General features: G+C 43.4%; 1 protein-coding gene across 1 annotated transcript in view; it reads right to left on the minus strand.

Annotated features, from left to right (window-relative positions):
• The window catches only part of LOC126260551 (major facilitator superfamily domain-containing protein 6), a 359,541-nt gene that overhangs the window by 86,684 nt on the left and 252,764 nt on the right, over positions 1 to 20,093 (minus strand). The window contains exons 4-5 of the mRNA XM_049957885.1: positions 18,269 to 18,591; positions 10,769 to 10,943 (exon numbers count right to left, since the gene is read on the minus strand). Of these exons, the coding sequence (XP_049813842.1) occupies positions 10,769 to 10,943; positions 18,269 to 18,591 (498 nt within the window). The remainder of the gene's footprint in view (positions 1 to 10,768; positions 10,944 to 18,268; positions 18,592 to 20,093) is intronic.

The raw sequence follows: 20,093 nt of genomic DNA on the forward strand, positions 1-20,093 counted from the left end.
TGGATGAAGTTATAAAGCAAATTGAGAACAATAAGGCCTCATGAACTGATAGCAAGGCAATAGAGCTACTGAAACAAGGTGGAGAAGCCTGCAGAAAAGCAGTTCATTTAATGTTTCTACAGTTTTGAAGAAATGAAAAGATTGCCAATGAATGGCAACAAGCAGCATCGTGCCCAACACATAAGACAGGAAAAAGAACCAAGTGTGATAATTACAGGGGTATAACACTATCACGCAGCGTATGACATATCCTTGTGCGCATTCTCTTACTATAGCTGTTATCACATACAGAGGAAAATCTTGAAGAGCACCAGGCTAGATTTCGTAAAGTCATGTCAACAGCGGACCACGGATTCATTCTCAGACAAGTACTTGAAAAGATGTGGGGATTTGACAAGAAGGTATACATACCTATTTGTAGATTTCAAGAAAGCCTATGATAATGCCCACAGAGAAGACATATGAAGGGTAATGGAAGAATCAGGAATACCTTCGAAACTGTTGAAGTTGACCAAAATATGTATCGAGAAAACTATATGTGAAGCGAGGGTGCAACAGAGGGAGTCCTAATGTTTTACAGTTGAGACAAGTCTCAAAGTGGGAGACTACACCTTACCAAGCCTATTTAACTTGTTACTGGATGACGTCCTAAAAAGAGCGTCATAGAATGGAAGAGGTGTGAACTTGTTTGCTGACGATATTGTTGTTATATCGGAGAAAGAAGATAAACTAATAAGAACATTTAAAGTGCTAAGAGAGGAGGGGTCTGATGATCAATCAAGATAAAACAGAATGTAACGAGAAATAACGAAGGGGTAATGAAGGTATCACTGCCATTAGGAGGTATGGAACTTAAGACGTGTAGCTCCTTCAAATATCTACGAAGTACTATGAGTGCAAACAACAACATGGAGAATACGAGATATCGAACCAGATAAAACCTACAGAAAGGTGTTTATCCTCAATGAGAAAAATATTCAGCAGCAAACTACTAACAAGGACAACAGGATACTGCATGTACAAGACTGATGTGTGACCGATGTTAATGTATGGGGCTGAAACACGATACATAGCGGAAAGCCGGAGAGAAAAATTATGAGCTTCGAAAACAATTTGTTAAGAAAAATCTTTGGGCCCTTGTCAGAAAATGGAATTTTTAGAAGAAGAAAAACCCAGAATTCACGCGCTGTTCAATGAAGCACGTGTGACAGCTGTAATAGACAGGAGATGAATTGAATGGTTGAGACATGTGGTGAGAAGAGAAGAAAGGATGGCAAAGGCAGTGCTGGAAGGGAAGCCACAAGGTGCGGGTCCCCCTGGTAGACCAAGAGTGAAGTGGATGGATGGAGTCAAGAAAGACCAGCAGACCGTGGGAGCCCACGAATGTGTGACTGACGGCAGAGACCACTGGAAGACGCTAAGGAGTGAGGCGATAAACACTCTTCGGTTCTTATGGACATCTAATTAGTATATACCTATGCATGTAAATGGAAGCTCCCTGCTCGCGACTGTATATGTTCGGACCAATCCCAGGAACTACTGTGGGGATTTTGATCAGGTTGTGACTAATAGATAGACTCATCCACAAGGAAGATGGTATATAATTTTTTGTAACTATTTCGTGGAAACTAGCCGAACTATTACGAACTGATGTACGCAAGTGCTGTGTAGACGATGGATCTGCCATCTAGCGGTACACCCGCCGCAACTCCACACAACAGTGCAGCTTGAGCAGAAAGCGAGTGTGTCTACTGGTAAGGCGCGCCCCTGAAAATCGACAGGTCGCGGGATCGAATCCCGGTTGAACCACGGATTTTTCACTGTCTTTTAACCCAGCATTTACTTCTCATTGTTATTGATATTCGCTAGAAGCAGAACGCTTTCCGAATTCCGTGTTGAACTGTGTCATTATCAAGAGTAAAATCAGTCGGGCTTGGTGGTCTAGGGGTGCCGGAACGGTAACTCAGCGTGTTCGGTCAGTCGCCTGGCCACCGTCCGTAATAAAACAAAAGTGAGTGACGTCTTCAACAATGTCTACGCAACATTCGCATAGAACTAAATGACGAAAACAGCAAAGAAACACATAGACAGAACGAGGAAAAGATGAGAGAAATTATGTAGGTCGTGCTTGGTAACTGAAACATCGTGGCTAGACGAAGAATTTTTTTTCTTTCTTTTTTGACCTAGCAATCACCTCTAAATGATGAGGAGATTCGCCAAAAATGAAACTTGTTTCGGATTCCACATTAAACTGTAGGTCGCCATTTCCCGGTTGTACAACTGGCTAGGGAGACGCATTTCACCGAAGTGACGTCCAATGGAAACACACCAGGACATTGAGTCCTGAGAATCTGTACATATACGCATACATTATCCTTCTATTCATGTTATAAATTGAACTTCCGCGTGGCGTCTTTTTTCTGTGTGTACGTGACAGTTACTATCATAAACTAGTGCAGGGATTTTTAAATTCGCGGCGCATTGGCGCGTCTGCCCAGTCGACAAATGAGCGGCCATGGAAGCCTTTGATGCAAGGCTCGCATTGTTAAGAGGTCTGCGGTCTGGCAGTCCGCTCCCGCCTTTAGGCGTTGCAGTACGTCAGCAAGTGGGATGTCCTGCTTAAATCGTTTAATTCATATGAAACAGGCAGTGTTCAGTTACCTAATGTTGTTCCCTGATTTTTTAGCATAACTCTTCGCACTGTCCCTTAATCCTTATCATTCCAGGTGCAGTCTCGCAGACCCCTAACGTTTACTGTTATTCTGTTGATAATCTTAAGCGCGCGACCGCTACGGTCTCAGGTTCGAATCCTGCCTCGGGTCCTTAGGTTAGTTAGGTTTAAGTAGTTCTAAGTTCTAGGGGACTAATGACCTCAGATGTTAAGACTCATAGTGCTCAGAGCCATTTGAACCATTTTTGATAATCTTATGGGTGGGGTAGGAGATTACAGCGTTGTGGGTTCCTTTCTCAGCATCCAATTGAACAAGACGTGGACCTCTACTATTACTGCTTCTTTCATGCTAGCAGTTTCTGAGACAGCACTTGGGACTTTGCGTTATGGATTCTGTGGTGTCACAGCCAGACACCACACTTGCTAGGTGGTAGCTTAAATCGGCCGCGGTCCTGTAGTACAAGTCGGACCCGCGTGTCGCCACTGTTATCGCAGACCGAGCGCCACCACATGGCAGGTCTCGAGAGACTGACGTGAACTCAGCCCCAGTTGTACGGACGACCTAGCAAGGCGCAGTTATCCATATCTGGAGAGAGTCTCAATTGTATTCACCATAGCGATGTACAAGAACAAATTAAAGTTAAGTATATGAGAAGCTCAGTTCTTTTCTTTATAGCTTTTACCACATATCCTGTTTCAGATTTAACGCAAGACGGCGTGAGTTACGCGTGCCCTATCGGCTACCTTATTGTGGACTGGCTGCTCTTGACAGTTCACAACAGATTCAATAGCCAGAGCATAATTTAATCATAGCTAACACTTGGTTTAAGAATCATGAAAGAATGTTGAATGCGTGGAAGAGGCCTGGAGACACTGGAAGGTTTCAGGTAGATTACATAATAAGATAGAGATTTAGGAATCAAGTTTTAAATTGTAAGACAATTCAAGGGGCAGATATGGGCTCTGACCACAATCTGTTGATTATGAACTGTACATTAAAACTGAAGAAACTGAAAAAAGGTGGGAATTTAAGGAGATGGAACCTGGATAAACTGAAAGAACCAGAAGTTGTAGAGAGTTTCAGAGAGAGCATTTGGGAACGATTGACAGGCACAGGGAAAAGAAATACAGTAGAAGAAGAATGGGTGGCTTTGAGAGATGAAATAGTGAAGGCAGCAGAGGATCAAGTAGGTACAAAGACGAGGGCTCATGGAAATCCTTGGGTAACAGAAGAGAATTTAAATGATGATAGGAGAAAATATAAAAATGCACTAAATAAAGCGGGCAATAAGGAATACAAATGTCTCAAAAATGAGATCGACAGGAAATGCAAAATGGTTAAGCAGGGATAGCTAGAGGACAAATGTAAGGAGGTAGAAGCATATATCACTAGGGGTACAGGAAAATTAAAGAGACCTTTGGAGAAAAGAGAACCACTTGTATGAATATCAAGAGCTCAGATGGAAAACCAGTTCTAAGCAAAGAAGGGAAATCAGAAATATGGAAGGAGTATATAGAGGGTCTGTACAAGGGCGATGTACTTGAAGGCAATATTTTGGAAATGAAAGAGGACGTAGATGAAGATGAAATGGGAGATATGATACTGCGTGAAGAATTTGACAGGGCACTGAAAGACCTAAGTCGAAACCGAGTGAGGGGGTGCAGTGGTTAGCACACTGGACTCGCATTCGGGAGGACGACGGTTAAATCCTGCGTCCGGCCATCCTGATTTAGGTTTTCCGTGATTTCCCTAAATCGCTTCAGGCAGATACCAGGATGGCTCCTTTGACAGGTCACGGCCAACTTCCTTCCCCATCCTTCCCTAATCCGATGAGACCGATGACCTCACTGTTTGGTCTCTTTCCCCAAATCAACCCAACCCAACCCCTAAGTCGAAACAACGCCCCAAGAGTAGATAACATTCCATTATAACTACTGACATCCTTGGGAGAACCAGGCTTGACAAAATTCTACCATCTGGTGAGCAAGATGTATGAGACAGGCGAAATATCCGCAGACTTCGAGAAGAATATAATAGTACCAATCCCAAAGAAAGCAGGTGTTGACAGCTGTGAAAATTAGCGAACTATCAGTTTGGTAAGTCACGACTGCAAAATACTGACACGAATTCTTTACAGACGAATGGAAAAACTGTTGAAACCGACCTTGGGGAAGATCAGTTCGGATTCCGTAGAAATGTTGGAATACGTGAGGCAATACTGACGCTACGACTTGTCTTAGAAGATAGACTAAGGAAAGGCAAACGTACGTTTCTAGCATTTGTAGACTTAGAGAAAGCTTTTGACAATATCGATTGGAATACTCTTTCAAATTCTGAAGGTGGCAGGGGTGAAATACAAGGAGCGAAAGGAAATTTACAATTTTTACGGAAACCAGATGGCAGTTATAAGAGTCGAGGGGCATGAAAGGGAAGCAGTGGTTGGAAAGGGAGTGAGACAGGGTTGTAGCCTATCCCCAACGTTATGCAATCTATGTATTGAGCAAGCAGTAAAGGAGAGAAAAGAAAAATTTGGAGTAGAAATTAAAATCCATGGAGAAGAAATAAAAACTTTGAGGTTCGCCGATGGCATTGGAATTCTGTCAGAGACAGCAAACTACCTGGAAGAGCAGTTGAACAAAATGGACAGTGTCTTCAAAGGAGGATATAAGTGAATACCAACAAAAGCAAAACTAGGATAATGGATTGTAATCTAATTAAATCAGGTGATGCTGAGGGAATTAGATTAGGAAATGAGACACATAAAGTAGTAGATGAGTTTTGCTATTTGGGGAATGTAGCCATGTATGGATATGAAACATGGACGATAAAGAATTTAGACAAGAAGAGAATGGAAGCCTTCGAAATGTATTACTACAGAAGAATGCTGAAGATTAGATGGGTAGATCACGCAACTAATGAGCAGGTACTAAACAGAATTGGGGAGAATAGGAATTTGTGACACAACTTGACTAGAAGAAGGGATCGGTTGGCAGGACATATTCTGCGGCATCAAGGGATCACCAATTTAGTACTGGAGGGGAGCGTGGACGGTAAAAATCGTAGAGGGAGACCAAGAGATGAATACACTTAACAGAAGGATGTAGAGAGCAGTAGTTACTTGGAGATGAAGAAGCTGGTACAGGATAGAGTAGCATGGAGAGCTGCATCAACCATTCTCTCTACTGAAGACCACAACAACAACAGCCAGGTCTGTGTCCACTATTCGTATTACAGACCCTGACTTTGAGGACACTGTTATAAAATGGTTTGACGACGGTTTAGGAAGTGATGTTGGATAATGTAGTGACGACGAAATTGTAAGTGGGCGTAATTCAGAATAGGAGCATTGTGGAAGTGAAGACGAATTGTTTTGCTACCTGTGAATACCTTGAATGAAAGAATTGATCAGAGTGATGAAGAAAGAAGTGTAGAGACTGAACCTTTAACTAAAGGTTCTGCTGGGAATACATTAGATCGTTAAAGCCTCTTCCAACAATGGCGAATGGCATTGTTTCTCAGCATGTTGGACATAAGTGGGGTGAATGTGTTTGTCCTTGACAATTCCCATAAAGAAAATAGTCAGTTGTGTCGCTATAATTTTTTGCAGAAGCTTGAAAACCATTTGGTAATACCACAGATAAAAAGCGAGTCAACAGTTATCACATATTCCGTGAGCTTCACGCATCCATTCGCCCGCATCTCGTGGTCGTGCGGTAGCGTTCTCGCTTCCCACGCCCGGGTTCCCGGGTTCGATTCCCGGCGGGGTCAGGGATTTTCTCTGCCTCGTGATGGCTGGATGTTGTGTGCTGTCCTTAGGTTAGTTAGGTTTAAGTAGTTCTAAGTTCTAGGGGACTGATGACCATAGATGTTAAGTCCCATAGTGCTCAGAACCATTTGAACCACGCATCCATTCATCGTATTCTCGGTGTAGCAGAACCAAGAGCAGAAGTCGTAGAGCGATTGGCAAAAAGCAAAACATGCTCGACCTGCGGCCCAAAATAGCAGAGGAAGACGCCTGATCTTTGCCATTGTTGTAAGGCGCCAATCTAACTTGAATTCCTTACAAAAATGTCCTGCGAGCGCGAAGAAAACATCTGAAAAGGAAACTGAAAACTGAAGGTACTAGTGTACTTTTTTTTTGAAGTCTTATGGTAGTTTTTATGTTTTTATTAATACATGTATAATAAAAATAAATAAAAATATAGCAAAAAATAAAATTTAGAGTGCAATGCGTTTGCGTTTTCATAGCAGTAACATTATCACATAATATTACTTTCTTTTTGTGCAGTTTCGTGTTTATATGCGCTCCTACGTAACGTGTATCCACAGGGCGTGTGGTCTGTAATTGAAGTGTCATGATGATCTCTCCATTGGTAAAAGATTCCGGAATAGTCCCCCATTCGGATCTCTGGGAGGGACTGCCGAGGGGGCGAAGGGAAATGCAAAGGCTCAATCTAGATATAATAGGGGGCAGTGAAGTGGAAAGAAGACAAGGATTTCTGGTCAGATGAGTATAGGGTAATTTTAACAGCAGCATAAAATGGTGTAACAGGAGTAGGATTCGTTATGAATAGGAAGGTAGGGCAGAGAGTGTGTTTCTGTGAACAGTTCAGTGACAGGATCGATCTTATCAGAATCTACAGCAAACCAACACCGACAACGACAGTTCAGGTACACACGCAGACATCGCAAGCTGAAGATGAAGAGATAGAGAAAGTGTATGAGGGTATTGAAAGGGTAATACAGTATGTAAAGAGGGACGAAAATCTAAGTCATGGGGGACTGGAATGCAGTTGTAGGGGAAGGAGCAGAAGAAATGGTTTCAGGAGAATATGGGCTTGGGACAAGGACTGAGAGAGGAGAAAGACTAATTGAGTTCTGTAAGAAGTTTCAGATAGTAATAGCGAGTACCCTGTTCAAGAATCACAAGAGGAGGAGGTATATTTGAAAAAGGCCGGGTGATACGGGAAGGTTTCAGTTAGATTACATCATGGTCAGACAGAAATTCCGAAATCAGATACTGGATTAGATCACAATATAGTAGTGATGAAGAGTATGCTGAAGTTTAAGACGTTAGTCACGAAGAATCAATACGCAAAGAAGTGGGATACGGAAGAACTAAGGAATGACGAGAACGCTTGAAGTTCTCTAAGGCTACAGCTACAGCAATAAGGAATAGCTCAGCAGGCAGTACAGTTGAATAAGAATGAACATTTCTAAAAAAGGGGCATCACAGAAGTTGAGAAGGAAAACTTAGGTACAAAGAAGGTAACTGCGAAGAAACCACGGGTAACAGAAGAAATACTTCAGTTGATTGATGAAAGGAAGAAGTACAAGCTTGGGATTAAAGAAATCCAAGTTGCTGAAGAATGAAATAAATAGGAAGTGCAGGGAAGGTAAGGCGAACTGGCTGCAGGAAAAATGTGAAAACATCGAAAAAGAAATGATTGTCGGAGGGACAGACTCAGCATACAGGAAAGTCAAAACAACCTTCGGTGAAATTGAAGGCAAGGGTGATAACATTAAGAGAGCAACGGGAATTCCATTGCTAAATGCAGAGGAGAGAGTGAATAGGTGGAAAGAATACATAGAGAGCCTCTATGAGGGGGAAGATTTGTCTGATGTGATAGAAGAAGAAACAGGAATCGATTTAGACGAGATAGGGGATCAAGTATTAGAACCAGAATTTAAAAGAGTTCTGGAGGACTTACGATCAAATAAGGCAGAAGGGATAGGTAACATTCCATCAGAATTTCTAAAATCGTTGAGGGAAGTGGCAACAAAACGACTATACACGTTGGTGTGTAGAACATATGAGTCTGGCGATGTACCATCCGACTTTCGGAAGAACATCATCCACTCAATTCCGAAGACGGCAAGAGCTGACAAGCGCGAGAATTATCGCTGAATCAGCTTAACAGCTCATGCGCCCAAGTTGCTTACTAGAATAATATACAGAAGAATGGAAAAGAAAACTGAAGATGCGCTAGATGACGATCAATTTGGCTTTAGGAAAAGTAAAGGCACGAGAGGCAATTCTGACGTTACGGTTAATAATGGAAGCAAGACTAAAGAAAAGTCATAGGATTTGCCGACCTGGAAAAAGCGCTCGACAATGTAAAATGGTGCAAGATGTTCGGAATTCTGAAAAAAGTAGGAGTAAGCTATAGGCAGAGACAATATGTACAACAGCCAAGAGGGAATAACAAGCGTGAACGATCAAGAACGAAGTGCTCGTATTAAAAAGGGCGTAAGGCAAGGATGTAGCCTTTCGCGGCTACTGTTCAATCTGTACATCGAGGAAGCAATGATGGAAATAAAAGAAAGGTTCAGTAGAAAGAATATAAATTATAGGATTCACTGATGACATTGCTATCCTGAGTGAAAGTGAAGAAGAATTACATGTTCCGCTGAACGGAATGAACAGTCTAATGAGTACACAGTATAGACTGAGAGTAAATCGAAGAAAGACGAAGGTAATGAGAAGACTGCGAAACTTAACATCAGGATTGATGGTCACGAAGTAGATGAAATTAAGGAATTCTGCTACCTAGGCAGTAAAATAACCAATGACGGACCGAGCAGGGAGGACATCAAAAGCAGACTAGCTATGGCAAAAAAGGCATTCCTGGCCAAGAGAAGTCTAGTAATATCAAATATCGGCATTAATCTGAGGAAGAAATTTCTGAGAATGTACGTCTGGAGTACAGCATTGTATGGTAGTGAAACATGGACTGTGGGAAAATCGGAACCGAAGAGAATCGAAGCATTTGCGATGTGGTGCTACAGACGAATGTTGAAAATTATGTGGACATGTAAGGTAGGGAATGAGGAGGTTCTACGTAGATTCGGAGGGGAAAGGAATATGTAGAAAACACTGATAAGGAAAAGGGACAGGATGATGGGACATCTGTTAAGACATGATGGAATGACTTCCATGGTACCAGGGGGAGCTGCAGAAGGCAAAAACTGTAGAGGAAGACAGAGATTGGAATACATCCAGCAAATAATTGAGGACGTAGGTTACAAGTTCTTCTCTGAGATGAAGAATTTAGTGCAGGAGAGGAATTCGTGGTGTGCCGCATCAAACCAGTCTGATGACAAAAAAAAGGCTCCTTTCGTAAAAATAAACTTAAAAATTTATTTGAATATACTTTTTGTGTGGTTTTAATGTAACCTTATACATAAAAAACTGAAGTGTTTCACAGAAATTGCTGAAAGCAATTTTTATGGGTATTTGATTAAAGCAGACTGTCAGACTGCACCTGGGAAAGAAAGTGACAAAAAATGACCTGGTAGCTAAGGGTTAAATAAAATTACCGCTGCCCCGGACAGTTCGTCCGGCTGTAGATGCTTAGTGCTTCCCGTGTGAAGCCGGGACGGATCAACACACACACACACATTTATATATAAACGTTTTATTTTAACATTTCTATTATTTTTGTATTGATTTACGTTTTTATATGCTTTTAGCCCTTTTCTCTCGACGTCAGCCTGCATCAACCAATAAATTATAAACATGATCTGCATACGAATAGAATCGGCGATCTGTGAGTGTCCCCGAAATCTATTTTTATCCGCTGAAGTCATACTGAAAATTCGTCTTCAGTGTACAATTTGAAATTGTTTTAATGCAAATTTGATTCATAAGAGAGTGTCTAATTCTCACGTCGGAGAAAAGGAAGGTGCCTCCATTGAAAAGGGGAGAAGGGGTCAGTTCTAGAGAGTTTGTCAATGAGCTAAGGCAACTGCTAGAAGAGGGACGGGGGCAACAGTTTGCATTTCGGTTTAGCAGCTTGAGCTGACACTGTGCATCCTCTGTTCTAAGAAGTAGTGTGTTGGCAATACTGACGACGTCGAAGTTGGAGCAAGCAGTTTTTATTTTGTGCTGAATAAAAATAAACGTCTATTACGCATAGTTGCTCTTTGTCATTGAAACCATTAAAATCACCTCATTAGAAGCCGTGGACTTGCAACTCGGGACGAAAGGACTGCAAAAAGAAAGAGGAGTGTATTCACGGGAGATACGGATTTGACCGAGACTGTTAAACGGGGGCTCGACTTTATGGCAGCAAGTCATGGTAGGCAGGTCTCACCTTGCCGACGAGCGGCGCCTTGTTCTCCTGGGGCGGCATGTTGATGGGCTGCGGCGTGGGCTGCGCCAGCTGCGGCAGGTTCAGCTGCTGCGCCAGCATCGCGTCGTCGTGCGACGGCGGCACCACCTTCTCCGTCACCACCGGCTCCACCTCCGGCTCCGGCGGGAAGTCGTACCTGCACACGTCGCGCTAACGTCAACGGCAGCATGGTCAACGATTCTCTGAGCCGTCGTCTCTAGCGACTCGTCATCGAAACCAAAGTATCGATACTTGAGACGTGAGTAGTGTCGTAAGGAAAGTATCGAGATCATTAAAGTATCGAAAGAAAAGCATACATGCCTTGAAGTATTTATTATTACACTACTGGCCATTAAAATTGCTACACCAAGAAGAAATGCAGATGATAAACAGGTATTCATTGGACACATATATTATGCTAGAACTGACATGTGATTACATTTTCACGCAATTTGGGTGCATAGATCCTGAGAAATCAGTACCCAGAACAACCACCTCTGTCCGTAATAACGGCCTTGATACGCCTGGGCACTGAGTCAAACAGAGCTTGGATGGAGTGTACAGGTACAGCTGCCCAGGCAGCTTCAACACGATACCACAGTTCATCAAGAGTAGTGACAGGCGTATTGTGACGACCCAGTTGCTCGGCCACCATTGACCAGACGTTTTCAATTGGTGAGAGAACTGGAGAATGTGCTAGCCAGGGCAGCAGTCGAACTTTTTCTGTATCCAGAAACGGCTGGTCCCGGTGGAGGTTCGAGTCCTCCCTCGAGCATGGGTGTGTGTGTTTGTCCTTAGGTTAATTTAGGTTAAGTAGTGTGTAAGCATAGGGACTGATGACCTTAGCAGTTAAGTCCCATAAGATTTCACACTCATTTGAACATTTTGTATCCAGAAAGGCCAGTACGAGACCTGCAACTTGCGGTCGTGCATTATCCTGCTGAAATGTAAGTTTCGTAGGGATCGAATGAAGGGTAGTGCCACGGGTCGTAACACATCTGAAATGTAACGTCAATTGTTCAAAGTGCCGTCAATGCGAACAAGAGGTGACCGAGACATGTAACCAATGGCACCCCGTACCATCACGCTGGGTGATATGCCAGTATGGCGATGACGAATACACGTGCGTTCACCGCGATGTCGCCAAACACGGATGCGACCATCATGATGTTGTAAACAGAACCTGGATTCATCCGAAAAAATGACCTTTTGCCATTCGTGCACCCAGGTTCGTCGTTGAGTACACCATCGCAGGCGCTCCTGTCTGTGATGCAGCGTCAAGGGTAACCGCAGCCATGGTCTCCGAGCTGATAGTCCATGCTGCTGCAAACGTCGTCGAACTGTTCGTGCAGATGGTTGTTGTCTTGCAAACGTCCCCAGCTGTTGACTCAGGAATCGAGACGTGGCTGCACGATCCGTTACAGCCATGCGGATAAGATGCCTGTCATCTCGACTGCTAGTGATACGAGGCCGTTGGGATCCAACACGGTGTTACGTATTACCCTATTGAACCAACCGATTCCATATTCTGCTAACAGTCATTGGATCTCGACCAACGCGAGCAGCAATGTCGCAATACGATAAACCGCAATCGCGATAGGCTACAATCCGACCTTTATGAAAGTCGGAAACGTGATGGTACGCATTTCTCCTTCTTACACGAGGCATCACAACAACGTTTCACCAGGCAACGTCGGTCAACTGCTGTTTGTGTGTGAGAAATCGGTTGGAAACTTTCTTCGTGTCAGCACGTTGTGTCGCCACCGGCGCCAACCTTGTGTGAATGCTTTGAAAAGCTAATCACTTTGATATCACAGCATCTTCTTCCTGTCGGTTAAATTTCGCGTCTGGAGCAGGTCATCTTCGTGGTGCAGTATTTTTAATGGTCAGTAGCGTATTATATCGGTTTTAGAAAGCCTTTCGTCGTTGTCTGGTGCTCGGCTTTCATGATTCTCTATCGTACCAATGATCTTCTCTTAACTCTCTTTGTATTACTGTTCTTACAATATCCTCTTCCCAAGTTTTCCTCGGCCTTCCACCTTTTCTTCGATTCAGTTGGATGCTGGATAGTTCTGCCAAACTGGTAGATATTTTTTTCTCTGCGTGTCAAGTTCTAAGCCTCATTGTTTATATTTTTTCTGTTGTTTTCCTGGCATGTATTCTACATCATGTTTTTTGTTAGCAATAACGACTTGATCGTCCACAAATTGCAGTGTACACAAGCATGTTTCAACTACGATGGTGAGTCAAATGAAAACCTTAAATTTGTAATAACAAATCGAAATTTCGCGCCGTTATCCTGTAAGTTGGTAAGCGTTCTACAAACAGCGTGCAGAATGGCCTGTAGGTGGGAGCATAGTGCAGATGCACACATACCGTCGCAGTATCAGTATAAAGATGGCCGCCCCACTTGCGACTTGCACCAGGGAAGAACAGCGTTCTGTTATTCGGCTTTTGCGTAGTAAAGGGGTGAAACCTATTGAAATTCATCGACGAATGAAGGTTCAGTACGGTGATGCATGTTTGTCACAGCAGCAAGTCTACGAATGGTTAGGAAATTCGCAAATGGTGTGACTTCATTGGGCGATGCTCCTCGTCCAGGTCATGCACAACGAGTTGTGACTCTACAGAACATCGCAGCAGTTGAAGCCATAGTGAAGGAAAACCGCCGAGTGACACTGAATGACATTGCAGCATGTTTACAGATTAGTCAGCACACCACATTGTGCATGATGTGCTCCAGTTTCACAAAGTGTCTGCAAGATGGGTGCCACGGCAGCTGACTCCTGAAATGAGAGAACGACGCTTGTGAAGAACTTATTCGGCCCTTTGAACGAGAAGGTGATGGCTTCCTTGCAAGAATCGTTACCGGGGACGAAACCTGGGTTCACTTCCACCAACCGGAAACGAAGGGAGCGAGCAAGGAATGGCGCCATTCCTCATCACCAAAATCAAAGATGTTTTGAACAGAACCGTCAGCAGAGAAGGTTATGCTGACTCTCTTTTGGGACGAAAAAGCGTCATTTTGGAGCATTAGATGCCTAGAGGGACCACTGTCACCAGTGCATCATACGCAGATCTCCTAAAAAATCATCTGCGGCCTGCAATCAAATCAAGCGACGTGGATTGCTGTTAGCAGGTGTCCTTTTGTAACATGACAATACAAGGCCACACACTGCCCATACAATAGTTGCAACAATCACAGACCTGTATTTTGAGTGCCATCCTCATCCACCATACTCACCAGACCTTGCCCCAAGTGATTTCCGTATGTTTGGACCACTCAAAGACGCAATGGGAGAAAAGAAGTTCCGTTCTGATGAAGAGGTACGCCACGCGGTGCATGAGTGGTTGCGCGGACTACCAAAAGAATTTTTTTCTAAAGGGATTTGTGCGCTTTGTAAGCGCTGGAGGACTTGCACTGAGCGTGGGGTAGATTATGTTGAAAAGTGATACAGCTTTGTACCACTTCTGCACAATAAATAATATTTTTAAAAATATTTAAGGTTCTCATTTGACTCACCCTCGTATATCCGTGCCCATTGCTCTGCATTTATAGCTTTTGATGCATATATTTTAATCAAGTATTGACACTTTGATGTAAAGATTAGATACTCACTATCGCATCCCTGTTTCTGTAATCTATCTATAATAAAAACAATCGATTTTTTCACAAATTTTAAATACAGTAATACGAGCATTAAATCAAGCAAAGTTCGTATTTTCGTTGCAGAACCCAGTTTTTAAAAAAAATTTAATTTTAAGTATGAAATTACAGCAGAAATATGGTACTATGGCACAGATTATCAGAAAAAGGGGTGAATAATACACAGAAGTAAATAAATTAAATCTTACCTAAACTTCCCATTCTTCCTCCCTACAGCCTAAAACTCCATATTTTTAAAAGTATTTGAAGTGAATTCTTCCACGTAATCAAGTTCATTGTGGCAAATCGCACTGATAGTGCATAATTTCCTAGGACACTTTTTAATACAGTAATTTCTGAAACTCGATTATTTCAAAACTACATTTTTTTGCTTACACCCTTCTTTCATCCATGTCGTCATGTATTTATGCCAACAAACATGTAACGTCCTATGCACTCTATTGAGCACATACGTTTATCTTTTATGTTCTTCATGGTTTTCAAACCATTTTTGAATCTCACTTCATTACTATCCAGTTCATCAAAATACTACCAAGTTTACTTATTGGTAGACGCCATTCTCTTTGCTGAGTCGGCACTTATTGCACTTAAAGTGTTTTAAACAACAATACAAAAAACAAGCAAGTAATTCTAATCGTAAAAGTAAGGAGAATCCAAGTGAAAGAACTGCGAAAGAAACGTTGCCAAGGTTGGCGAAGCGTCGCAAATGTTAGTCATTCGGTCAAAGCTTTGAATAAATGATAAAAATTGAATAAATCATTACGAGGATCATTCGATATGATACCCGCTATAAAACAGTGATATCAGTAAAATAATCAATGGAAAAGCGTCGAGTAAAATACTATTGGTGTCGAGATGAAAATAGTCGATAGCAAGCAGTATCGCTAATTTTCTCGTGGCCCTAGTCAAGTCTAATTCACTGCTATCCTCGATCTGGGAACTTTTGAACCCAGGGACAGGCGAGGGACGGGAGAGAACGATATTTTATAATGTTGTGCTGTAACAGAAGTATCCTTTATTATATCAAGACGTATATGCTGTTCAAATTTACTTTACGATTGGCAGTTCGGCAGTAATACGTAGAGACGTGAAGCGAAATTGCTGCCCCCACTCCCCTCACACTCGTGTCCCACGACAGAACACAAGCGATGTCTTACATTTCATTCAGCTCGCTCAAACTCACAATTATTCAACGCACAAAGATGCAAAGCTGTCTTTACGATCTATAGACCTCTAGGTTGAATCTGAACCTATGATGTGAGTCCTAACAGACTAAGAGGTAAAACTGAAAATCATTGCCATGAAGTTTTTGATGAAGTGAACGTGGAAAGAAAGAAATGCGTTGGAGTTTAGCACTCCCTTGCGTGGTTCCACTCGCACGTTCAGGCTGCCTCGTGGTGGCGTGTGGATTGAGTGTTGGCGTTTCTAAAATGTTTTGCACTAAATACTTTTTCTCCACAGAATCTCTGCTTTACTACGGAGGAACAGAAGGCTGTCTCCTCTGCCTTCAAGTTTGGATTGGGAGAAAAGGAAGTAGTACACAAAGGAAAGGCATGTATAGGAAGTTTATGCGGTCAGATTCCTACTTTAAGCCAACAACTGTCTCACTCTAGCACAACAAGACATGGGGTTACATACCCTGCTATAAGGGATTGTACCATCTGTGACACTGAAAGCCTTTTTTCTCAATTTGTAAATCTCAAGCTAATCTTTAGTCAAAGCAGATCAATGGGGAACAGATTAGATCCGCTTTACACTATCGACTTGCTGCAATTTATGGACGTGTATAGTGAGCAGGGACGGGACGAGGAGATTAGTATTTTAAGTTCCGTTAACAGCGAGGTCATTAGAGACGAAGCACAAGCTCGGATTAGGGAAAGATGGAGAAGGAAAGCGATTGTGCCTCTTCGAAGGATCCGTTCCGAGAATTGCCTTAAGCGATTTAGGGAAATCATGGAAAACCTAAATCAGGGTGGCCGGATGCGGATTTGAACCGTTGTCCTCCAGGTTGCAAGTGCAGTGTGCTAACCACTGCGCTATCCCGCTTGGTGACTTCGGAATTGGTAGCCTTTTTGCCATACGCAGCGCATACTTCAACATTTTAAAAGAAAACAATCCGAAGTGTAGTTTTCTGTTTCCGTGAAAGATCAAGTTCCTTTGGGTCTAGTTAAAAATTATATGTAGATGTGAAATGCTGAAATTTATCGTATTCCCAGTACATTTGGCTTCATCTACACAGGTGTTACCATAAGGATATTAGAATTTCGCAGTGAAGAACATAAGCGGAAGTATATAAGGGAATCAGACACAAATGGGTAACCGTATAGGCGACTTTGACCAAGGACAAATTGTTACGGCGTGGCGGTTGGCGACGAGCATTTCGGAAAAGGCGAAGCTCGTCGGTTATCCCTGTGCAATTGTCTATGAAAAGTAGTTGAGGGACAGTGAAAACATAAAATGGAGGATGCAGGATCGCCAGCTCTGTAAAGCAGGATAGGCGGCCATCTGTGGCAAATCTGACGACGCTGGAGGCGAAAGAAACGTTCAGCGTACCTTTTTGAACAATGGGCCCCACAGGATACGTGATCGCACATTGACCCAATATCGTCACTTACGATTGCAGCGAGTATAACGTCATCGCGATTGGACCACAAATAAGTGGAAACATCACGTATCTTGTGTACTAGGTCCATGGTCGTGTGTGGATACGCTTTCCTTCATCCAGGTGACCAGCTGTACGAAACGTAAAGAAATATTATGTTACGGGTAGAGGTTTACCTGGGCTACCATGAGACCTGCGGTAGTAATCGAATGCATCACCGCAGCTGTGGATCCCCTGTAATTATATCGTGCTTGATGTCATCCCAGATGGGGATGGTATCTTCCAACACGATAACAGTGCATCTTGCAAGGACAAAGAGTGCTGCAGTGGTTTGGGAGCGTAACAATAAACTCCCGTCGATGTCTTGGCCACCACCGTCACCAGAACTGACCCCTACGGAGCACATCTCGGACGCTATCTTGTGTCAATTACGCGCACACAAACCCCGGTGCGTAATTTACGGGAACTGAGTGTCCTGCTTCTGATATCTAGTTCCATACACTTCCGAAAACCTACCAAGGACATGTAGAACCCATGCCACTGCGTATCGCTGTTGTATTGCGTACCAAATGTGGACCAATATGCTATTACGCAGATGGTTATAATGTATTAGCTCCTCAGTGGATAACTGCCAAGTGAAACTGGCTACAGACAACTGCTGTATTATTGATCACCCAAGAGATCACTCGACTGCGAAGATTTGTCCCTCGTTCAAGCAGCTGAGACTATTTCGATATAGTAGACTGAGTGCTTGAGGTCATGTAGAACGACATAGGGTTTTGTTTGATTTAGGCGTAGCACCCAATTGCTTCTTTGCTAAAATGACTTGGGGATTAAGTGAGTTCCAGTCAATTCTCTGTGCAATGAATTGTTCCTGTAGAGAAGGCGCTGACTGTGATTCTCTCTTATTTTAGTGGTAGGTAGGTAGACAGCGTGATTCAAAGGTGTATTTGCTCCTTTCTGTAGCCTGCGGATGGATATCCGAGGAGTTTAAAACGTGCAGCACGGGCAGTTGCTCATATCTTGAAATGACTGGGGTTTTTGCCCTTTGAAATATCTGTCGCTTTCGACGATTTCACCGCTTTGCATTTCCGCGAGTTTTCAGATTATGAAATAGTTATTTGCTTTATATCATACAGGAATGATGGTACTAGAATTCATCGACTTGAACTCTGCAATATAAGATCAGGGTGTCTATCGAGGAGAGACTTACCGAAAGTTGATCTGCGTGGCGGTGATCAAGGCGCAGCCCATCAGCACGGAGAACGTGGCGAAGCAGATGGTGTAGTTCTTTTCGTGCGCGTCCGGACCGCACGGGTGGTCTGGGAAGGCGGTCGAGTGGTCGAGAGCGATGCCCACGAAGAACATGGCGAGCCCCCAGCCCAGCGAGCCGAACATGCGCTGGTAGCCGTAGCGGTCGGCGTCCTCGCCCAGCAGCGTGATCACCGCGGAGTCGGCCAGCGTGATGGCCGGCGCGCTGAAGAACTCCCCGATCAGCACCAGCAGCAGCAGCAGGAAGAACGCCTTCTCTATGTCCTGCCGACAGCATAGAGGGCAACTCTTACTTTGATTTGGGGAGAACACAGCCACCACAGTGTGCCATAAGCAACAGAACGTTGATGACGGGGTCCACTGTCTATTAATTGGGGCCGTACCGTTGGAGAGGTGAACCGCAATGCAACACATCAGCCGCTAATTCGCTTCTGGACAGCAACAACTGATGATCACTCAATCACATCTGGAAGAATCTCCTCGCTGTACCGCACAGAAGTCACCACTCCATATGTGTTCACTGCAGGTCACATGGAATAGGAAGCAGAATGAGGTGAAGGCACAACGCAACTGGAATGTTCAAGTGTGTGAAAAGTTCACCAGACTGATAAAACACAGTAGACACTGATGATGATGGCAAGATGTGGATGTATTGAGAACTATAGAGTGTCCCGTTTATGTTGGCCACCCTAAATATCTTTTTCTATAGAACAAAATAAATCATTTACCAAGCAGATACTGTTTGGCTACCAGGGGGCTATTAACGAGCACGATTGCTTTTTTGCAATTTTGTTCGTTACGTAGATACGAACGGCAGAACGTCTTTTTTTAGCACCCTATATTTTTATTCGTAATTCACATCTACCCCTCAAGACCAATTCATAAATGTGGCACATTGTACCATTCACGTGGACATGACATTATTACAAACACAACACGAAACTGACTTTGGCGCGCTAGCACACAGAGCAGGTATCCGCAGTATAGATAATTCGTCCACTTGCCGGAGTTGACAGTAAACAAATGAGAACACAGTGAGAATGTACATCGATCTTCCAGTCAAATATCTTCCCTCTTGCGGGCGTTTCTCGTATCAAGACTTTGCCCAAATGATGCTGTTTACCGAGAGCATAAACCTAGACGTTTATTTCGAAATTCTAGGTGGCGAAGTGTTGCTCTGTTTTCATCGTCTTCATGATTAGTATGCTGTGAACACTCTTTCTTTGAAAATGACAACAACCGTGTTCGCATAACTGCAAGGGATACCTTCAAATATCTTGTTGAACCTCCTGCCCGGCGTAGTGCAGCAACTCGATGTGACATGGACTCGTCGTTGGAAGACACCTGCACAAATACTGAACCATGATGCCTCTACAGCCGTCCGTAATTGCGAAAGTGTTGCCGGTGCAGGATGTTGTTGTGATCCTCAGGCCGGCCGAAGTAGCCGTGCGGTTAAAGGCGCTGCAGCCTGGAACCGCGAGACCGCTACGGTCGCAGGTTCGAATCCTGCCTCGGGCATGGATGTTTGTGATGTCATTAGGTTAGTTAGGTTTAACTAGTTCTAAGTTCTAGGGGACTAATGACCTCAGCAGTTGAGTCCCATAGTGCTCAGAACCATTTGAACCATTTTTTGTGATCCTCAGTCCTGAGACTGGTTTGATGCAGCTCTCCATGCTACTCTATCCTGTGCAAGCTTCTTCATCTCCCAGTACCTACTGCAACCTACGTCCTTCTGAATCTGCTTAGTGTATTCATCTCTTGGTCTC

The sequence above is a fragment of the Schistocerca nitens genome, chromosome 5 (genome assembly GCF_023898315.1).
Source record: "Schistocerca nitens isolate TAMUIC-IGC-003100 chromosome 5, iqSchNite1.1, whole genome shotgun sequence".
In the NCBI taxonomy this organism is placed as follows: domain Eukaryota; kingdom Metazoa; phylum Arthropoda; class Insecta; order Orthoptera; family Acrididae; genus Schistocerca; species Schistocerca nitens.